This window comes from Crocuta crocuta, unplaced genomic scaffold, assembly GCF_008692635.1.
Source record: "Crocuta crocuta isolate KB4526 unplaced genomic scaffold, BGI_CrCroc_1.0 scaffold30, whole genome shotgun sequence".
NCBI classification, from domain to species: Eukaryota; Metazoa; Chordata; class Mammalia; order Carnivora; family Hyaenidae; genus Crocuta; species Crocuta crocuta.
In genome coordinates this window covers 6,319,037-6,340,176 of record NW_027528345.1, presented here as the reverse complement: position 1 = coordinate 6,340,176, position 21,140 = coordinate 6,319,037, and the positions used below count along the sequence as shown (strand labels likewise).

The window sequence follows — 21,140 nt, the reverse complement described above, 5'->3', positions numbered from 1 at the left end:
CCGGTTTTTAGCAGCCCTGGCTGAAACCCCACAGCCAATTTTTTCCCCCAGAAAAATCATGTTTGAAGTAAGTATAGGCTGTGAAAAATATACTTTTAGATACCGACACAAAAGCACACATTTGTTTTCTAGGTGATACGTAATCGAGACATATATGCTCTCCTTGAAAACGTGAAGACATCTATAGAGTAGACCACAGTGCTGTTTTTAAAAATGAATTTATTAAAATGCTCATAATTATAAAAGAATATTAAAATGCACAGAAATTCACAAAACATTACAAACTTTATTTACATCTTCTGCCACAGTGTATGAAAGCATCGTGAATATTTCAGCTCTACTTTAGTTAAGCTGCTCAAACATTTTAACTTTTCAAACATCTTAACGTATAATAGGCACAAAAACAAAATGGTATGAGAAGTGTTTTGATAACAGAGCACACTCTGCCCCCCACTGTGAATTAATGTCTTCTGAAATTCAAGATGCACCCACGGATAATTAAAAGGGAAGGCATTTGGTGGCAGTTTACAAAATGGCCTTGCTTAGTTTTCAAAAAAAAAATGACAGCTTTCCCTTTCTATGGACACATCTAAAGTATTTGAGGGATATTTAAAGGAAAATCCCCTGAGTATTTTGGTCTAATGCTTCAATCCATTAAAATTCACAGGCATTACAATGAGAAATAAAACAAAATGCTCTCTAGTGGTTAACACTGGGCAAACCTAGGGCCAGGGTTTCCTTTCACAGGGGCATCGTCGCACACCCACTTTTTCCTGGGGTGCTGCTTCTCACATTTACAGATCCAGCCCAGTGATGGCCTGCAGATACAGTCCCACATTTGTCTTCACACTGACAAGTCAGCACTAGAGTTCCATTAACACTGTCGGTGTCACAGGTGGCCCTGGATGCCCACTATCTCGTTGCTTACGGGAATATTGGCAGTGTCACACATCGTATTTTCTGCCTTTAAAAATATAGGTTTTTTTCCCCCCTCCTGTCCACAAAAGCACATTTTAAACTATGAAGACGATTTACGAAAGATGATTTGTGAAACATAAATGCACATTTTTTAAAGTTCTAGCTTATATACAAGGAGATAAGGCAAAAACATTTCCTTCTCTACGCTCCCACAGTGAGTGGTTGGCAAATCCAACACAAGCAGATAGTCCTACCCTTCAGAGAAGAGCTGAGGTACTAGGGGCGGAAGTGACGCCACTTCCGGGAACGGCGTCACAGGTGAGCAAGGAAAGGAACAGATGCACCCCACCTGGGCAGGACTAGAAGCTGGGAAGAAACTCATTTCTTACTCCCTTGTGCAGGCAGAGCTCGTGAGACCTGTTGTGAGCACTTTGTTCACATTGTTATTGTGATCAAGAAAGTGAGTGAAATGTCCCTGATCCAATGGGACAATGCAAAAGTCCAGAATACTGCTTTGATGAATCCTACATAAATACTGTTTTTGGCTTCTGGGTTTTTTTGTTTGAACATTTATGGCAGGCACTTAGAATCATGACCTTGAGTTAAGCATTCTATTATAACGAACCTCTAAATCTCACTTCCTTTTCCTCTGCTGCTGGACTGAGTGGCTTGCCTCCTATGGCACCTGGGCATGTAGCAGCACCTCAGTGGGTGGCGGCCCACCCGGTAAGAACCCAGTGCCAGATACCCTCTCTTCTACCCGGCACTCCCCCGTTAACAGTCAGGGTGAGCGGTGCGGCCCGGGTCTTGTCCGGAGCCTTACCAGAGGGCTTGCACCCGAAAGGCAGGAAAGCTCGGTAAAGACTGCTGAGCTAACAACTTGAAGGCAAGGTGTGCGGGGTGCAGGCATCAGCGGGAAGTTAACGTGCAGCTCAGGGAAGGGGTTGTGACCAAACCGTGGCCTTAGGGAGGCTGGAAGCTCAAATCAAAACCAGAGTCTCTCTTCTGGATTGGGAGTGATGTGGGTCTATTCCTGTCTCCTCCCTCTCCTCACACCTCCCCTGGTGCGTGCAGTCACAGACACGTTACTGGGCTGGGAACAAGGGAATGGAGGGGACCACCTTCACCACGCACAGGCTTTGGTATGCTCATCACTTGGATACGCGGAATCCTTGGGAAAAAGGCGCTCCCCACGCAGGGAACGCCGAGTGACTCACAATTAGGGCGCTGGCTGTACTCTTAAGTGCGTTGCACAGCACCGTCAAGTCACAGGGGCTGCACAGTGAGCGGTGTGAGCGGTTCCCAGTAGTGCCTGTGATTCCGTACCTCCTTGATCTAATGAATCAAGGGCAACTGGTGGCAAACTGATGGGCTTATCCTTTTAGACCATTATGTTGATAAAAGTGAAATTCTAGGAAACCACATCTTTAGAAGAGGTACATTAATTATCCTGATCAATAGGAGTTACAATTCTATTAGAATCTATAACTTTCCCTGCTTTTGTCATCTGACTCCCTTGAGATCTGCAAAGCAGTCAACACTGACTAGGCACAGAACGTTCTAAGAGTGCTCCTGGAAGATGAAAGGTGTCACTGTGATTAGTACAAGTACACTTCAGAACCTTGCTATCTTTATTCCAATCCATTAAGAGTATTTCTTTGAGATGAAAAGGTAGGCCAAAATGGAGACGGGAACTATTTCCTCTTATTAAGTGAGGTTTCGTTTTCTGTAGGGATGTGCTAACACACTGAAATATTGTGCATTCTTGAGTCTATTTGCCACTTACTACAGCATTCAAAGTGAAATTCTGAGTTAGCTATTTTTAATCACATAAAAAGCAAGCGTGTCTCGCCTTTAACAAAAGTACTGTAAGGGAAAGAGAACTCTGGCACAGATTTGGCGAAGTGAAGAAATGAAGCACTGTGTTAAAGGGGATCATGTGCTTGAGAACAGAAAGGAATGAAAAGAGTCATATGGAGGGGAAAAAAATCCATTCTGCTTCGGAAGGGGTGGTTTTTAAGCACACAAAGAGACTTTTTCTGTGTTACTGAAATTCAAATTTATCCAAAAAGGGTAACATTTCTGGTTTTCCAGGTGATTAGTTTTATGCATTTCTTGATCTAAGTTTTACACTTTCCAGTTCCTGCATGGCTGGCTGAAACCGAAAAATAATCTATGTGAAAATGGCAATAGCTAAGGCTCCTATTTGCCAAAGTGTTTTAACTTAAACATTCTCATTAGTGATTCATAATATACTTTGACAGAGTTAAATTCTGTAAAGTGCTTCTCAGAACCTAAAGCTCTTATTCTAATTTGGGTCGTAAATTGTTATCTACCACTTCTACCATCCTCTCAGCTATGACCCCCATATTTTTTGTCATATCTTTGAGGTGATTCTCGTGTAGAAGCTTTTGGGTTAGGTATTTTTCTCTCTTGATCTTGCTCTTCGTGCTCTTTGATACATCTGGAATTGCATAGGAGATAAAAAATTTCACAGAGTAGATGATATGCTGTGGGAGAGAAGAAAAATGTCAGTCCCAGAGAAATGGAGGGGAACACAGGGTTCCTACTATTGCAGGACATCTGGCAGCGTATGTGGACAAGGTGCTGGGCTCTCCACGTATACGTGCAATCTCTCCTGCGCCATGTGCCTCTGCTAACGAGCTATATTTTATTACTTTAAAAACCACAAGAATACTATTTGATATGTAGAACACAACGTGTCTGATGTCTCTCCCACGCACCATGACACTGACAATGCTGTAGTATTTTTGGAGGTGTTCCTTTCCTAGCTCATTCCAGCTCTTCCCCAAAGGTTAACACTACCCTATGTGTGAGTGTATCTGTATCATCTTATTTTTGTAAATGAGCTTAGCAAAATATGTATATATCCCACAAGAATATATTGTTTAGTCTTGTTTGATTTGAGCTTTATAAAAAAGTATGGTAGTCTTTTGAAAATTGTTTTTTTTTTTTTGCTTAAAACTAGTTTCTAAGATTCATCAATGTTATTGTGCATTAACTTAGTCCGTCCATTACCAATTCTGTTTAATATTCTTCTGTATTTATCCATATTGCCTAGTGAGGTAAGAGGAAAGGCAAAAAAAAAAAAAGTGTTTTCCTGGGAGCCAAGTGAAGAGTAATTTCAAGAAGAGCTTCTGTGTCAAATGCTTCTGGTACATTAGTAATAGGAGGGTGAAGAATATTTGAGATGAGAGAGATGCTAGTGTGTCTCACTTACGGAAATTATACAGTGAAGAGCCCAATGGTCGGTTGTGGGAGAGGGAGGTTTTTCTTTTCTATTTCTGAGGTAGGTAATGTATATAGATATGTGGATTTTCTATGTTATGTCACCTGTACATTTCTGGGATAAGCCAATGTGGTCTAATGTCATCTTTAAGAAGTATATTGATAGATTCTGGGGCTCCTGGGTGGCTAAGTCAGTTAAGTGTCCGACTCTTGATCTTGGCTCAGGTCATGGTCTCATGGTTTGAGGATTGAGCCCTGCATCAAGCTCTGTGCTGGTATCACAGAGCCTGCTTGAGATTCTCTCCCTCTCTCTGCCTCTCCCCCGACTTGCGTGGGCAAGCTTTCTCTCTCTGCCTCTCAAAACAAATACACTTAAAAAAAACAGTATACTGCTAGATTCAATTAGCACCTTTTAGGAAGATCTTTGCATCTATGCAGAGAGTGAGATTTGGCTTCGAATTTCCCTTTCTCTTTCTACTCCTGTCTGATTTTAAGATCTTATCTATAAGGAGTGGGAGAGAGTTTCCGCTTTCTCATCTCTGGAGGAAACGAAAATGATCTGTTCTAGGAAGTATGGTATCACTCTCCTATAAAACCATATGGCCCGGTGTTGTCATTGTGGAAAGATTTTTCAATTACTCAGTTTTGCTATGATCCTAGGTTTACAGTTACCTTCCTTTGCACTGTGAAGATATTCGACTACTCTCTTCTCGCCTCTGTGTTGCCATCAGAGTCTACTCTCATTCCAATTTTAATTTTCCTGAGCGGTCCTTGTTCTCTGGGTACTTTTATGACCTTGTCTTTGGGGAGCTGCACTTCTGTTTCAACCTGTGCCCGCATGGGTTTCTGTACTCTGCTTGATGTCTGCTGTGCTTTCTGCTCTGTGAACAGATGTCTGTCATTTATTTGGGAAGAATTTGAGCCATTAACTCTTCAAAGTGCCTCTCCTCTACTACCCATTTTCTTTCTTCTGTGAATCTTGAAAATTGCTTAATCTCTCTTTTGTACTTTCCACTGTCTTCTCTCCCTGCGAGGTGTTGGGAGACCTATCTCCCAATTCATTCTGTCTTTAAACTTCTGCTTAATTCATATGTTAATTTTTAAAATTTCCACTATATTATTCAGAATTGCCTTGTAATTTTTTAGTTTCTTATTGTTTGCTTATTTTTGAATCTCTCATTTCATTGTTAAAACATTGTCATTAACACTTATATTCCTTATCTAATAATGGATACTCTTGAAATTACTGAGGGTCCAAATTAGTTGTCTTCCTTTTTTTTGGCTGAATCTCACTCCTGGTTTTTCTTATTTCCCTTTGTTATTGTTGATCTTTGGAAGTTCGTATTTGATTATTTCAATCTGAGAAAAAACTGTGGTCTAAATTGAGGACACTTTTTCCGCAGAGGATATACAATTCCTTTTGTTCTGAGGCAAATTTAGTCATTTTGGGGGCCCCTGGCTGAATCCAAGAGTCTCGGGCTCAGCTGGTCCACCTCACTTCTGATGCCCTACTGGGTCCTCTTGAGTCCATAGATGACAGCTCTGATAATAGCACGTTTTATTTTGGCCACTACACCTTTCCCCCTCCTCTCTGTAGATTCTCCTTCCTTCCGGTGAGTTCAAAAATGAAAAGAAAAAAATTTTTTTCTCATTAAGAAAACCCCTATAGTCATTTCATGTCGGTTGGAAATCACAGAAGTTAGGCAGAATAACAACCCAGGGGGCAGATACAAAGAGGCAGCACGGTGTTTCCCCAACAGGTCTCTCTGCTCCATGGGCAGTGGGCCGGGCTGGAGGCAGGCCTGGCCACCGGGGGCTCAGCTCTCCTCCCCGTCCAGGGATTCTGAGTCCATCCGCACCCTCGCTCATTCCCATGTTCCTTCCAGGGGGCGCATCCAGCTCGGGGCCCTTCCATAGGCTGTCACTGTGTAATGGCTCTTCTCAGGAGCCACACCTCGGCCCCTCCTCGGAGTTCTGTCCTTCCCCCTGTACCTTGTCCTCCCTGCTCTCCCCCTTCTGGGAGATTTAAGCTTATTCTGAATGTTTTGTAGCGAAAGGGCCCCTCACAGTATCTAGTCGACCATGACATCAAAGCAGCAGTGTAAATACTTTGTCAACTCCATATATGAATACAAACTAGCGACTCTTGCTGATATAGCAGATACTACAGGAATCCACAGATGCTCGTGAGCTAATGATGAATTGTTTCTTCTTCTGTTGATGTTTTTTTAATAGCTAACAAACAATACTAGAAAAATTTCAAACCAGGCAGGCAGCCTATCCCAGTTTTTTCTTGCTAACAGATTCTCATTTTGTTCAAAACACACCATATACCTCCTGTCCCAGCCTACACTGCTGCTGGGAGGAACTGTGAGCTCTAGTTCTTCCCATTGTGATACAGGTGGAAGTCTACTCTGGAGGCTTCTGGCAAAGCATTTTCTTTTTTTCTTTTGTTTCTTCTTTTATAGTTTATTGTCAAGTTGGTTTCCATATAACACCCAGTGCTCATCCCAACAAGTGCCCTCCTCCATGCCCATCACCTCCCTTCTCCTCCTCCCACTCCCATCAGCCCTGTTTGTTGTCAGTATTTAAGAGTCTCTCAAGGTTTGCCTCCCTCCCTCTCCCCAACTACTTTCTCCCCTTCCCTTCCCCATGGTCCTCCGTTAAGTTTCTCCTGATCCACTTATAAGTGAAAACATATGGTATCTGTCCTTCTCTGCCTGACTTATTTCACTCAGCATAACACCCTCAAGTTTCGTCCATGTTGCTACACATGGCCAGATTTCATTCTATCTCATTGTCATATAGTATTCCAATGTATAGATAAACCACATCTTCTTGATCCATTGGTCAGTTGAGGGACATTTAGGCTTTCCATGATTTGGCTGTTGTTGAGAGTGCTGCTGTGAACATTGGGGTACATGTGCTCCTATGCCTCAGCATTTCTGTATCCCTTGGGTAGATTCCTAGCAGTGCTACTGCTGGGTCATAGGGGAGTTCTGTTAATTTTTTGAGGAACCTCCACACTGTTTTCCAGAGGGGCTGCACCAGTTTACATTCCCACCAACAGTGTAGGAGGTTTCTCTACATCCCCACCAGCATCTAGAGTCTCCTGATTTGTTCATTTTAGCCATTCTGACTGGTGTGAGGTGGTATCTCAGTGTGGATTTCATCTGCATTTTCCTGATGATGAGGGATGCTGAGCATCGTTTCATGTGTCTGTTGGCCATCTGGATGTCCTCTTTGGAGAAGTGTCTGTTCATGTGTTCTGCCCATGTCTTCACTGGATTGTTTTTTGGGTGTGGAGCTTGGCGCGTTCCTTATAGATTTTGGAGACTAGCCCTTTATCTGATGTCATTTGCAACTATCCTTTCCCATTACGTCAGTTGCCTATTAGGTTTATTTGTTGTTTCCTTTGCCATGCAGAAGCTTTTAATCTTGATGAGATGCCAATGGTTCATTTTTGCTCTTGATTCCCTTGCCTTTGGGGATGTGTCAAGTAAGAAATTGCTGCAGTTGAGGTCAAGGAGGTTGTTTCCTGCTTTCTCCTCTAGGGTTTTGATAGTTTCCTGTCTCACATTCAGGTCCTTTATCCATTTTGAGTTTATTTTTGTGTATGGTGTGAGAAAGTGGTCTAGTTTCATTCTTCTGCATGTTGCTGTCCAGTTCTCCCAGCACCATCTGTTAGAGAGGCTGTCTTTTTTCCACAGGATACTCTTTCCTGCTTTGTCAAAGATTAATCGGCGATACATTTGCGGGTTCAATTCTGACTATTTTATTCCACTGGTCTGTGTGTCTGTTTTTGTGCCAATACCATACTGTGTTGATGACTACAGCTTTGTTGTAGAGGTTAAAGTCTGGGATTGTGATGACTCTCATCTTGGTTTTCTTCAATATTACTTTGGAGTCTTCTGTGATTCCATACAAATTTTAGGATAGTTTGTTCTAGCTTTGAGAAGAATGCCGGTGCAATTTTGATTGGGATTGCATTCAATGTGTAGATTGCTTTGGGTAGTAGTAACCTTTTAACAACATTTATTCTTCTGACCCATGAGCATAGACTGTTTTTCCATTTCTTTGTGTCTTCTTCAATTTCCTTCATACGTTTTCTATAGTTTTCATCATATAGATCTCTTGTATCTTTGGTTAGGTTTATTCCTAGGTGTTTTATGATTTTTGTGCAATTGTGAATGGGATTGGTTTCTTGATTTCTCTGTTGCTTCATTCTTGGTGTATAAAAATGCAACTGATTTCTGTACATTGATTTTGTACCCTGCAACTTTGCTGAATTCATGGATCAGTTCTAGTAGGCTTCTGGTGGGAGTCTGTCAGGTTTTCCACATAGAGTATCATGTCGTGTTTGAAAAATGAAAGTCTGACTTCCTCTTTGCCAATTCTGATGCCTTTTATTTCCTTTCGTTGTCTGATGGCTGATGCTAGGACTTCCAGCACTATGTTAAACAACAGTGGTGAGAGTGGACATCCCTGTCGTGTTCCTGATCTCAGGGGGAGAGCTCTCAATATCATCCTCAATGGGGAAAAACTAGCTGTGGGCTTCTCATTCATGGCTTTTATTATGTTTAAGTAGGTTCCTTCTGTCCCGACTTTCTCGAGGATCTTTATTAAGAAAGAATATTGTATTTTGTCAAATGCTGCATCTATAAACAGGATCATATGATTTTTATCTTTTATTTTGATAATGTGATGTATCACATTGATTTGCAAATATTGAACCGACCCTGTAACCCAGGAATGAATCCCACTAGATCATAGTGGATAATTCTTTTTATGTGCTGTTGAATTCAATTTGCAGGTATCTTGTTGAGGATTTTTACATCCGTATTCATCAAGGATATTGGTCTGTAGTTCTCTTATTTTTTTAGCTGGGTCTCTGTCTGACTTGGGAATTAAAGTGATGCTGGCTTCACAGAATGAGTCCAGAAGTTTTCCTTCCATTTCTATTTTTTGGAATAGCTTGAGAAGAATGGGTAGTAACTCTGGTTTAAATGTCTGGTAGAATTCCCCATGGAAGCCATCTGGCCAGGGCTCTTATTTGTTGGGCGATTTTTGATAACTGATTCAATTTCTTCACTAGTTATGGGTCCGTTCAGATTTTCTATCTCTTCCCATGTGAATTTTGGTAGTGTGTATGTATTTAGGAATTTGTCCATTTCTTCTAGGTTGTCCAGTTTGTTGGCATATAATTTTTCATAGTATTACCTGATAATTGCTTGTATGTCTGAGAGATTGGTGGTAATAAACCCATTTTCATTCATGATTTTGCTATTTGGGTGTTCTCTCTTTTCTTTTGTCAATTTTGTTTACTTTTTCCAAAGAACCAACTCTTGGTTTCATTGATCTCTTCAACTTTTTTTTTGGATTCTATATTGTTTATTTCTGCCCTGAATTTTATTATTTTTCTTCTTCTGCGGGGTTTGGGGTGCTCTTGCTGCTCTGCTTCTAGTTCCTTTAGGTGAGCTGTTAGATTTTGTACTTGCACTTTTTCTAATTTCTTGAAATAGGCCTGGAGTGCAAAGTACCTTCCTCTTAGGACTGCCTTTACTGCATCCCAGAATTGGGATTGTTGTGTTTTCATTTGTTTCAATATATTTTTAAATTTCTTCTCTAATTGCCTGATTGGCCCATTCATTCTTTAGTAGGATGTTCTTTAACCTCCATGTTTATGGAGGTTTTCCAGACTTTTTCCTGTGATTGATGTTAAGTTTCATAGCATTGTGATCTGAGAGTGTGCATGGTATGATCTCAATTCTTTTATATTTATTGAGGGCTGCTTTATGTCCCAATATATGATCTATCTTGGAGAATGTGCCATGAGCACTTGAGAAGAAAGTGAATTCCACAGCCTCAGGATGTAGGGTTCTAAATATTATCTGTCAGGTTCATCTAGTCCAATGTGTCGTTCTTGTCCATTGTTTCTTCAGTGATCTTCTGTCTAGTTGATCTATCCATTGCTATAAGTGGAGTATTAAAGTCCCCTGCTGTTAGCACATTCTTATCTATAAGACTGTTTCTGTTTGTGATTGTTTTATATATTTGGGTGCTCCCGAATTCAGCGCATAGACATAATTGTTAGCTCTTCTTGATGGATAGACCCTGTAATTATTATATAATGCCCTTCTTCATCCCTAGTTACTGCCTTTAACGTCNGTGTTCTTTGTAGGATTCATGCTTGTGGTGGTGTCTCTTGTACCTTGTGTTTTTTGCAACATTTCCCTCATAGAGTCCCCCTCAGGATTTATCGTAGGGCTGGCTTAGTGGTGACGATTTCTTTCAATTTTTGTTTATTTGGAAAGACCTTTATCTCTCCTTATATTCTGAATGACAGACTTGCTGGAATGAGGATTCTTGGCTGCATATTTTTTCTGTTCATCACATTGAAAATTTCCTGCCAAAGCATTTTCTTTGCTGACACAAAGGAACAGCTACGGCTAGCATCACCTTTCTTTCTCCATACAGTCTAGAACACAAATGTGTAGCACGAACACTGCTGTCATAACGTGATGTGCCATGAGAGAGAAGCTAGAGTAAGAGATACTGTCTTCACATCAGAGAGCTGGCTCTAGTAAATTACGTTCACTACTTCTAGTCAACTATGTTATGTGAGAAAAATCAACCTCTCTTTAAGTCACTCTAAATAGTTTTTGAGGTTTTTGCAGCTAAATGTGATCCTAACTGACCATGCCAATCAGGCAACTCCTGAGGCCTCAGAAATTGGTAGAGGTTATTCCCTTGGTGTAAGAAGTTGGTTAAATTTCAAATTTATAGCTACTCTAGTCATTTTTTTAAATGTTTATTTTAGAAAGAGTGAGACAGAGTGTGAGTGGGGGAGGGAAGCAAGAGAGGGAGGGAGACACAGAATCTGAAGCACACTCCAGGCTCTGAGCTGTCGGCTCNGCCTTAGTCAGTTTTAAAACTAGTTAGTTTTAGGGATATGAAAACTAGTATAAGAGTTATATTATGGAAATGCAATAAAAATACTACAAATAAAACTATTATAGCAATAAAAGTCTCAAGAGAAGAGAGCACATCTTAGTAGTCTTAAATAAGACCCTTCACAGTCCATCATGTGGGACAGTCCCCACAAGTGCCCCTCTCCGTGCCCCTTCCCCCCAACATCCATCAGTTTGTTTCTCAGCATTCAAGAGTCTCTCATGGTTTGCCTCTCCCCCTTTCCCCCACCATTTCCCCCCTTCTTCTCCCCCATGGTCCTCTGTTAAGTTCCTCCTAATCCTCCTATATGTCCCACATCCCCCAAATTAAAAAAAAACCACTCAATACCGAACCAAGAGGGACTAATTCCCCTTAGTACACAACATGCTCTCACTTTTTCAAGCAGATAGTTTTGTTTTATTAGAGCTTTATGGATATTCTCATGTTAAATTTGATTAATAAATGTCCTAATTATTAGCAAGAGATAAGAAGGTATTTTATTTTAAAACTTTTTAATGTCTTTATTTTGAGATGCAGAGAGAGAGGGAGACACAGAATCTAACGCAGGCTCCAGGCTCTGAGCCGCCAGCACAGAACCCAACACGGGGCTCAAACCCACAGACTGTGAGATAATGACCTGAGCCACCCATGCACCCCGATAAAATGCATTTTAAGTCAGAGTTGGCAACACTGAATGCTAATAAAAGGTCTGCAAATACACTGCCTTATAAACTATTTCAAAGTAGACTTCTCTTACCTCCATGACAATGATAAAAGCCAACTTGGCTGCGATCACGTGCCAATAATAGATGTTGTGTTTATACTCTTGTGGGTGTCCAGGTGGGTACCGGAAATCACGATACCTGGAAACAAAATGGAGGGATGTAAGGAGGTAATTCTTCTTGACTTGACCAACTACTGTAAGCAAGGGCCCATTTCAAAAGAGGTCATGGGGCACCTGGGTGGCTCAGTCGATTAAGCGTCCGACTTCGGCTCAGGTCATGATTTCATGGTTCGTGGGTTCGAGCCCCGCCTCGGGTTCTGTGCTGACAGCCAGCTCAGAGCCTGAAGCCTATTTTGGATTCTGTGTCTCCCTCTCTCTCTGACCCTCCCCTGCGCATGCTGTCTCTCTCTCAAAAGAAAAAAAAAAAGTATTTGATCTTTTAAGTTGGACATCATATAAATTTTCTCCAAGAGTTTAATTTTCTGACAAAAATCCTGAAAGAACTACTCCAGTAATACTTCACTTAAGACAGGAAGATGATGGTAATGATGTATTCCATCTATGTAAAAACAAAAGTGTTAACATTTTTTTTGCCAGTTTTATTGCTGCTTTCTCAAAGAGTGTAACTAAAATGATTTAGCCTATTTTCAGACAGGTTTATAAATTTATTTATATAATGTATCCTCAGGCTTCACTCAGCCACGGGCAATCTCTCTGTAGAGAGTAGTGCCCATCTGCTTGTTAAAATTTTCAACCTCTTCTCCTTATTAGATGTCCTGTGCTTCTGCTGTTGCTGTCTCTCCCTCAGGTAGCACATCTCAAATTTTCTAACTGTAACCTATTTGACCTACAAGAGTCTAACAACTCTTCAGAATTATGTCAAGTAAGAGTAAGCAGATTCAGTGAGGGATTCTAAAGAGGCTCTACTGTGTGTAACTTTGAAAGATTTATTTGGGGCTTTTTCCTGGTTTCTTGGTTGTGTTGCTGAGAATTTTAGCCAGAAAAGGGTTTGAGGAGTTGAACTAAATGAGATTTAGGGCCTCTTCTAGGGTTAAGAGTCTTATTTAAAAAACAGACTCTTGGGATGCCTGAGTGGTTCAGTCTGACTTTGGCTCAGGTCATGATCTCATGGTTTGTGTCTACAAGCCCTGTGTTGGGCTCTGAGTTGTCAGCACAGATTCTGTCTCCCTGTCTCTGCCCCTACTCACCGTCTCTCAAAAATAAACTTTAGAAAAATTTTTAAAAAGGGAATTTTAAAAAACAGACTCCAGGACCTATAGTGAACATACTATCAAGTGATTTACTTGATGTCTACTGACTGCAGTTGACCTTACTGGCCATTACAAACATTGCAGAGAGCTTTGGAGTACTTTCAGAGAATACTTCTGGGCTAGGCTGAGGTATTTACATTTCTCATCTTTGTATTTCTTTAAGTGAGAGTGCTAGTTTGTCATCACATTGTCAATACATCAGGTTGTGCTTGGATAACAGATTCGTCATACCAACGGAATGATCTTGTTTTTTTGGACCTCCTTGCATTTCTTCATTTCTAAGATACAAACAAGACTTCTTTCTTGGATCAGTCTCCCTGTAATCATTTGAAACCCTCATCTTTATATCACGTTTTATGGTTTGAATTGAAAGGTCTGACCCTTGTCTGTATTAACTTTTACATCCTTTCCTTTAAGTTTGGCTGAAAAGAAAGCTAGGGAAAAAAAAATGTCTCCAGCAATTTTATCTAGAACTCTATTACAATAAAAGTCCTTTAAAAGCTGAAGTGCATTTTTAAACATGTCAGTAGAACTTGCCTGCATGTGGTATATTTTTCAAGGCCAGAATATGGATTTCCATTGCTTCTGTTTTTGAAGTCCGCGATGTTGAAGTAGGAGAGAGTGTTGTTGATGTATCCCTCCATGGTGTAGTGGGTGTGGTCCCCATAAGGGGGGACGGAGAAGGACCAGTAATACACCAGGCGTGGGATCATGTCTGATGTGAAAGCGATGATCATGGCCTATATTGGGAGGAAAATAATAAGGAGGCATTAATTTCGAGTCTTTATAGCTATGGGTTAATAAATGTTCCAGAATTATAGTCTCATCAGTTGATTTTTTTTTAAACTGAAAGATTCAGAAACTTTAATCCTTCCTCTCAGAGGGCATAGATAGTGAATGTCCTAAAGTCTTTAAACAACTGCTTTAAAAAATAGTTACTTCCTCTTGGTCTTCAGTTCAAATAACGGCTGTCCAGAAGTGCACCTGCAGTTGGAAAGCAAAAGCCTACAAGTTGCCTATTATGTTTCTCAAGTACAGCAAGAGTAACTGTAGACCACTGTATCCTGGATAACTCGAGTTGCTTGTTATATATATTATTATTATTATATATATATTATATATAAATTAGATTTTCACAAATTAGAAAATTATACAATCCAATCAAGCTTTGAACTCTACTATATATAATTTTAAGCTCTCTTTTATGATTTAGAAGACCTTTTTGTAGAAGTAATACTAGGGTCAATATTATAATTAATTTGGCCTCACACAATTCCTTTGTAGAATTTATAATTGATGTAAAACTGATCTTTTAAATCACTTGACTCTTAAAAACAGAACAGAAATTACATAAAATGTTTTCCTTGATCTAATAATGGTCTTCAATTTCATACTTATTTATACAAGTCAACCCATAGTCAGATTTTAAACTCTCAGTATATACTTATGTATGTTGCTTCATTAGAAAGCAAGAATTTTTTATTAATTTTAAAATGTAGGAAGCAAGAAAGTATACTGGAGTTGTTCCATTCATAGTGTCAAATGTATGCCTATTTTATAAGATCTAGTATCTAAGCTTCTAAACTTCGAAAAGGGTAACTGGACAAAATTATGAACATTATCAAAGTTTAGTTATATTCCCAGATTAAAGGAATAGATATAGGTCAATTTTAAACCTGGTCCTGTGTCAGGCAGACCTCCATTACAATGCAAAGCTATTATGAGTTACATGAATTTTCTCTAGAATTCTTTAATTTGGGCTTTAAACTCTCCAATGTGTAAAATTGGTTTGAAGGAAGGAGAAAGTAAGGCATATACTTTAATCCAAATTCTATGTGAATAAACAAAGCTAAATGATTCAGGCATTTATTGAGGTAGAAAGACAGGATTTTGGCACAACATGATTTTTAATACTATTCATCTGAACATGTGGTTTAGATGCAGAGAAACCACAAGCCAACAAACAAGATCTTGGGCAGAGCAAGAAAAACAACTAAGGGTCTTTTCTATTGCAAAATGACCCCCACTAGTAGACCAGCTTTCTCATTTCCGTGTGTGTGTGTGTGTGTGTGTGTGTGTCTGTCTGCTGGTGGGGAGAAGGGGGTAGGCAAGAATATTTTACTGTTCCAGATTTGAATAGTTTAAAATTTCCTGTTATCATTTAACTATAGCTTTTCACAGAATCACCTGCAGATGTGCTCCAGGAAGCTGCAAAAATTCCAACAAGGAAGATAATTCTCTTGTCTTCTGACAAGATACTTTTTCCTCCTGAATTGAGCTGCTTTGAGACATGCTGCAAGAGTACAAATAAATGCAGTGTGCTTCATTTCCTATGCTGTTCTGAACACAATTTTCCATTTATATCAAACTAAATTAAAATTGGTCTTCAACAGCAGATACTGTGGCCTGATACAACCATGTCAATTCAGATTCTTTGCTGGGAACTAGCAGCTTTAAAATGAATGATTTTATAGTAAAAGTCTTGCTTGATGTCTGGTCTCATTCCTGGTGGCTATTCTCTTCTTCCTAAAGTTAAAAGTTCCCTTATTATGGGAAGTTAGCCCTTCAGTGCCCAGTACATTGTAGAGGCACATAATAGGAATATAAGGGGATAATTTACATGTTTCATTCTTGCAGGCATATATGTGTGTGTGTGTGTGTATGTATACATATATATATATATATACACATACACAGAACCTACATCTTAGAAGCTATAACAAATCCTAATAATATGGAAAAAAACGACTGTCCATTGTTCAATCAATGATCTAAAGAGCAGTTTTCCTACAGTATGATAAAACAATGCCCAAGTTATGAGAAAAAATAACTACTGGATAGGAACTAGTAGCACCAATTAGCAAGCCCCCATGTGTCTGTGTGTGTATACACACGCATATACACACAGAGCAGACCTAGAAATGCAGGCAGCACCCCATCTGTGCTAATGGAGGGGAGCCATGCTGGGAGACTAGGAAAAGGTGCCTTCCTGACAGAATCAATCCAGAGGGCTGAGGAATGGGCAGTGAGAGTCATTTGAATTTTCTGGCTAGCTGAAGGTCAAACAAAAACCCTTTTAGTTTCAAACCTTGTTGCTAAAATTTTCCTTAAAGCATACAATTCCACGTTACTGCCTTGCTTAGTGTTGTACAGCATATTGAATATGACAGATTCATTCTTATATGATTGTAGAACTTGAAAGGCCTCACTGTTCTATTTCTGAACCCTAGTCTTCATTTCATAACACAGTGGATGTTGAAGGTGTGGGCTACTTGGCTGAATGGAAAATGATACAACCTATCAGTTTTTGTTTTTTTTTTGGGGGGGGTGCAATTTGCAACTTTATCCAAAAAGTAGGGATAGCATACAATTCAGATAAATTGAGGGTTCTTGGGGGGTGGTGATAGCTGGGTTCCAAATAACTTGCTTTATTGTGTAAAACTGTAACCACAAGAATTGTAAAATTCTTGTGCCTTTAGTTTAGACACCTGTTGAAGTCTACACAGAGTAACTATTACTGATGATGGATAATGAAGATGATAAAACAGTGGCAGCTAACATTCCATGAGGACCAGGCTCTGTTCATTCCATGCATTCACTCACTAAAGTCTTTGGTCATCCTTTATGGTATATAATACTCATAAAATATGTGATAGGGAATTATTTAATTTACAAATGATACAATGAAGCTCTGAAGGGTTAAGGCCTGACCCAAGGTCATGCAGCTGGGAAGCTACAGTACTGACAGGTGGACCTGTGGGTCTGGCCTGTGTCTGCAATGTTGAACGCTTTCCCTTATCCAGGAGCCTGATCCACAGGCACGGAGTTCTGTTCTGTTTCTACAGGTGCTCGTGCAAAAAGGCTGGGGACTCAGGGCAAGTGTGGCTTGACTAAGAAATGAAAACTGGGATTATCATCTTTTGGGGACTGTCCGTGACCCAGAAGTAAAATGGGCAGTGAAATAAGGGAGGAAAATAGCCCTAGTTGTAAGGGTATTTCTAAGGAAAGTGCTCATTCCCCTGCTGGGCTGGGATGGAAATGGTTCTCCCTGAGAGCTCCCTGCTGGCTTGTGTTTTAAAAGGGTGGGGGGAAGGGGGTAAGAGAGATGGTTCAGATTGGTCCAAAATCTATACAGGATGTTCTGTTCCCTCAGAGCCGGGACACACGCAGGGTATGAAGCTGTTTAGCTAATGACCAGAGGGTGGCCGGCAAAGGCCAAGGGATGGGGGTGGGGAGGAGAGATGGGACTCGCCCTAAAGCCCCCCTCCTTGAAGAGCCCTAGGAGACCTGATTGGAACACATAAAGTGCTTACGTACTTCATCATCAAAGAGTCAATATTTTATGCTGATATTTTAAGTTTGGAATATATAGTAAAATATGGTAGAAGGACTGTTCTTATTTGTGGGTCCTCAGTAAGTGGACAGATAGTCTATCTCTGTTACAACAGCACTACTATATATAGCTCCTTTTATAGTCATGTGAGGATTAAGAGACTTGGTACTTACGGTTATTACTATGTTTCTGTTAAATAAAAAGGTTAGCAAATGAGCAATGATAGTATCATGGTCACTCTTAGCAACTGCCTCTGTAAGAGGTCCTGACTTTGTAAATCATTAATAACAGTTATAAACAATTAAAAACATTAAAAAATAATAACAATTACAGTTATAATAACTGTTTTTATACAGATGATAGTATTGGCCTCTCCCTCCCATTTAGAAAAAATATCAAACATTTGACTCTTTAGGTAGTAACACTAGTGCGTTTTTGGACTTTTCAAGGTCTTTACCCTGTGAAGCCTTAGGTTTACTCACATTGGTCACCACAGCCAGAATCGCTATTCCTTGCATGATGGGCTGCCATGCTCCGATGTCTTGGGCTTTTTCTGGAACCATGCGTCTATACTGGGTAGTCATTTTCCATGCGTCCACTCTTATTTCCAATATATTGTTCACCAGAGCCAACAAGGGGGCCAGTGGAAAAGAGGCCACAAATAAGGTGACGAACCCAAACTGAATAACTGTCAATGGAATGGACATACATCATGGAGTGGTGGGGGGATGGAAGGACAACATATTTTCCTTTACTCTTACAAAGAAAGAAAAAGGCAAACACCAAACTAAATCCCAACAAGAAAAGACATCCATGGTAATAACAATGTTCAACAAAAGACAAATATGGAATTTCTGGAAAGAAGACTAATTATACCCAGTTTCTAACACATGTAAACACTTAATAGGAATAATATGCTTAAAATCTTTAATCAACTAAAGTTATTTGCTGGTATTAAAGCTGGAACTCTCAGTGTATTACTCATTCTCTGTTGAAATAATACAATGTTGGAAGATGATTCATGATTTCAGGTTAAAAAAAGAAAAGGAATATTGTGGAAGCATCCTTTAACAAGTTCAAAAGAAATAAGAAATGTACTTTTGGGAAGGCTATGCGTAGAGAATGTTAGAGGAAATATGCTGGAAACTGGTGAATGAGCAATCTCTCCTCAGTCTGCAAATGCAAGGGCCATGCCTTCAGAGAATTTATAATATTACAAATCACAGAAATGTATGTGATGAAGGATTATCTTTTGCCTTATTAAGATAATTTTTTAAGATTTTAATGTTTATTTTTAATTTAATTTAGTTTAATGTTTAAAAAACATTTTAAGAATGTTTATCTTGAAGTTGTTGCCACCTATGTGGTCACATTAAGTAAACATCCAAGTGATGATTTAGAAGTTCTTTTCTCGTAATTTAGGTGGCATTGCTATAGATTGGATGGCAGAGATTTGGAGCAAGCTGTACCACAGGGAGGTAAAGGTTAGAAGTAAGGCCAGAGATCTAAAAGAAATCTTTCAAGTAAACTGGTACAGATACGGAACTCAGGCTGTGAATGCCAGGGAGATTTAGAGCCCCTTTATGGCTACTGCTCAGAACAAGGACAGGGACCAGTCTGGCCAGGAAGGGCAAGACTGTGGAGGGGTATGTAGGTAGAAGGAGCTGGTATGTTCTTCTGGTCTGAGAAGTCAGGGTGTGCTGCAGAAGAACAGAGAGGGCTGGAAAAATCTGGTAGGTTCACAGGCCAGGCAGGAGCCATCATCTTCAGGGAAGACAGATAGGCAAGGACCAGAGTTGGTGATGTCATAGATGTTGACACCAATGCTTGGTGTTATGCTACTGACTGCGTCTATGCATCACCTACCCCTAAATAAACTCATCTGCCTACAGGGGCCAGGCAAGTAATAGAAATGTCTGCAGTGGGTGCAGTCCACTGTGGTAAACTGGCAAGTGCACAGCCTAATGAAAGGGACTGCACACAGTCGCCATGTTGGAATGAGGGTCCAATGTTGCCTGATTTCATTATTTATGAGAAGCCAGAAATTAGGACTATGCTAGCAATAAACCCAGTTAAAAATCCAAAACAGAAAAGATGTCATTTATAATGACAACAAAAGTACAGACTATTTAGGAATAAGTTAGTGAGAAATGTTAATAATGATAATGGCCTTAAAAATGAAAACAAATAATGATGAATGAATGGTAGGATGTAATATACTCTTAATTGGGCAGACTCAAGATGGGGGACTTACATCAATTTTTTTTCTCCAAAATATAATTTAGAATTCCAATGCAAATTTAGTTAATAATCCCAAATGGATTTTTTTAAAAAGCTGAAAGGTGATGCTGAAATTTTTCAAGAAATATACACAAGTACATAAGTAAAATAATGAAGAGGAATATTTCAACTGACAGTAAGAGACATTCTGGAAGAGGATAAAATGGGACCAGCTCTGAAAGATACTAATAATATATATTATTATGTGCTGGCAATTGAAACAGTTTAAAGCTAGTACATTAATACTATGAATTAAACAGAATCGATGCAAGTATTCATGGGATTTTACTATATAATGCAAAGTGATGCTTCAAATCAGTGGATTCTTTAAAAAAAAAATTTTTTTTAACATTTATTTATTTTGGAGAGACAGAGCGCAAGCAGGGGAGGGGGCAGAGAGAGATGGAGACACAGAATCCGAAGCATGCTCCAGGCTCTGAGCTGTCAGCACAGAGCCTGACGTGGGGCTCAAACCCACAAACTGCAAGATCATAACCCAAGCTGAAGTCGGACACTCAACCGACTGAGCCACCCAGGTGCCCCAAATCAGTGGATTCAAGTTTTGGAGCAATCAGCTACATCACTGGAAAAACTGGTACAGAGTCCTCACTTTCAACACCACAATAAATTAGAGATACATTCATTCAAAAATAATGCACCAGAGAAACCAACATGGTATTATCTGTTTTGATATTCGAGCGAGAAGAACTTTCTAAACTTTGAAATGAAGAACAAAAAAGACCTACCGATTCTGCAAGGCAATAAACATCCAATGTAAAAACAAAAATAATCCTTATGTAAACTTTTTCCATGACCCATTATTGCTCTAAGACTCTCTATGCTTACTTCTTCACTTCAAGTTTCTTGAAGAAGTACCTCAACTACTTCTCCACCACCCATTCCCTCCTTAAAGCCCTACATCCTGCCACAGCCTCAGTACGCTCACTTTGTGGTAGCTGCAGATTCCAAAGCCGGTGTACATTTACAGTCCTTATTTTTGGTTACTGGGCAGCTTTTGATATGGCCAAACACCTCCCTCTCAGTGGAATGCTTTCCCCGTGACTTTTGTTTAAATACTTTTAAAAAGCCAAGGGGTGTGTGTGTGTGTGTGTGTGTACACGTGTGCACACAATTTCTTTTAAACATACCTATAGTGCTCCTTCTACATTTTCCCACTGTCCCAACAATTAAGAGTGGGTTCAACTCTTGCTTCCCCACCCTACCTGCTTATGTTGCATCATGCTTCCTTTTAGTCAGTGTTCAAATTCCTCTTAAACAACATTATCACCTTCTAAGCTTTCTATACTGATGTAACTTTCTGCTACATTCCATCCAACTGTTCTGGTTTTCTTCCTTCTCTTTGTGGATTTCTTTCCCCATTTACCCTTTAAATGCCCCCCTTTACTCAGAGCTT

At 39.8% G+C, this 21,140-nt stretch overlaps 1 protein-coding gene across 2 annotated transcripts in view; it reads right to left on the bottom strand.

Moving 5' to 3' along the window:
• Positions 1-202: 202 nt before the first annotated feature.
• ANO6 (anoctamin 6) overlaps positions 203-21,140 on the bottom strand; it is a 198,616-nt gene continuing 177,678 nt past the window's right edge. For both annotated transcript variants that reach the window (XM_077753242.1, XM_077753243.1), the window contains 4 exons: positions 17,929-18,134; positions 13,651-13,853; positions 11,876-11,981; positions 203-3,428 (listed from right to left, as the gene is read on the bottom strand). In XM_077753242.1, coding sequence (XP_077609368.1) covers positions 3,222-3,428; positions 11,876-11,981; positions 13,651-13,853; positions 17,929-18,134 — 722 coding nt within the window. In that variant the 3' untranslated portion in view covers positions 203-3,221. The remainder of the gene's footprint in view (positions 3,429-11,875; positions 11,982-13,650; positions 13,854-17,928; positions 18,135-21,140) is intronic.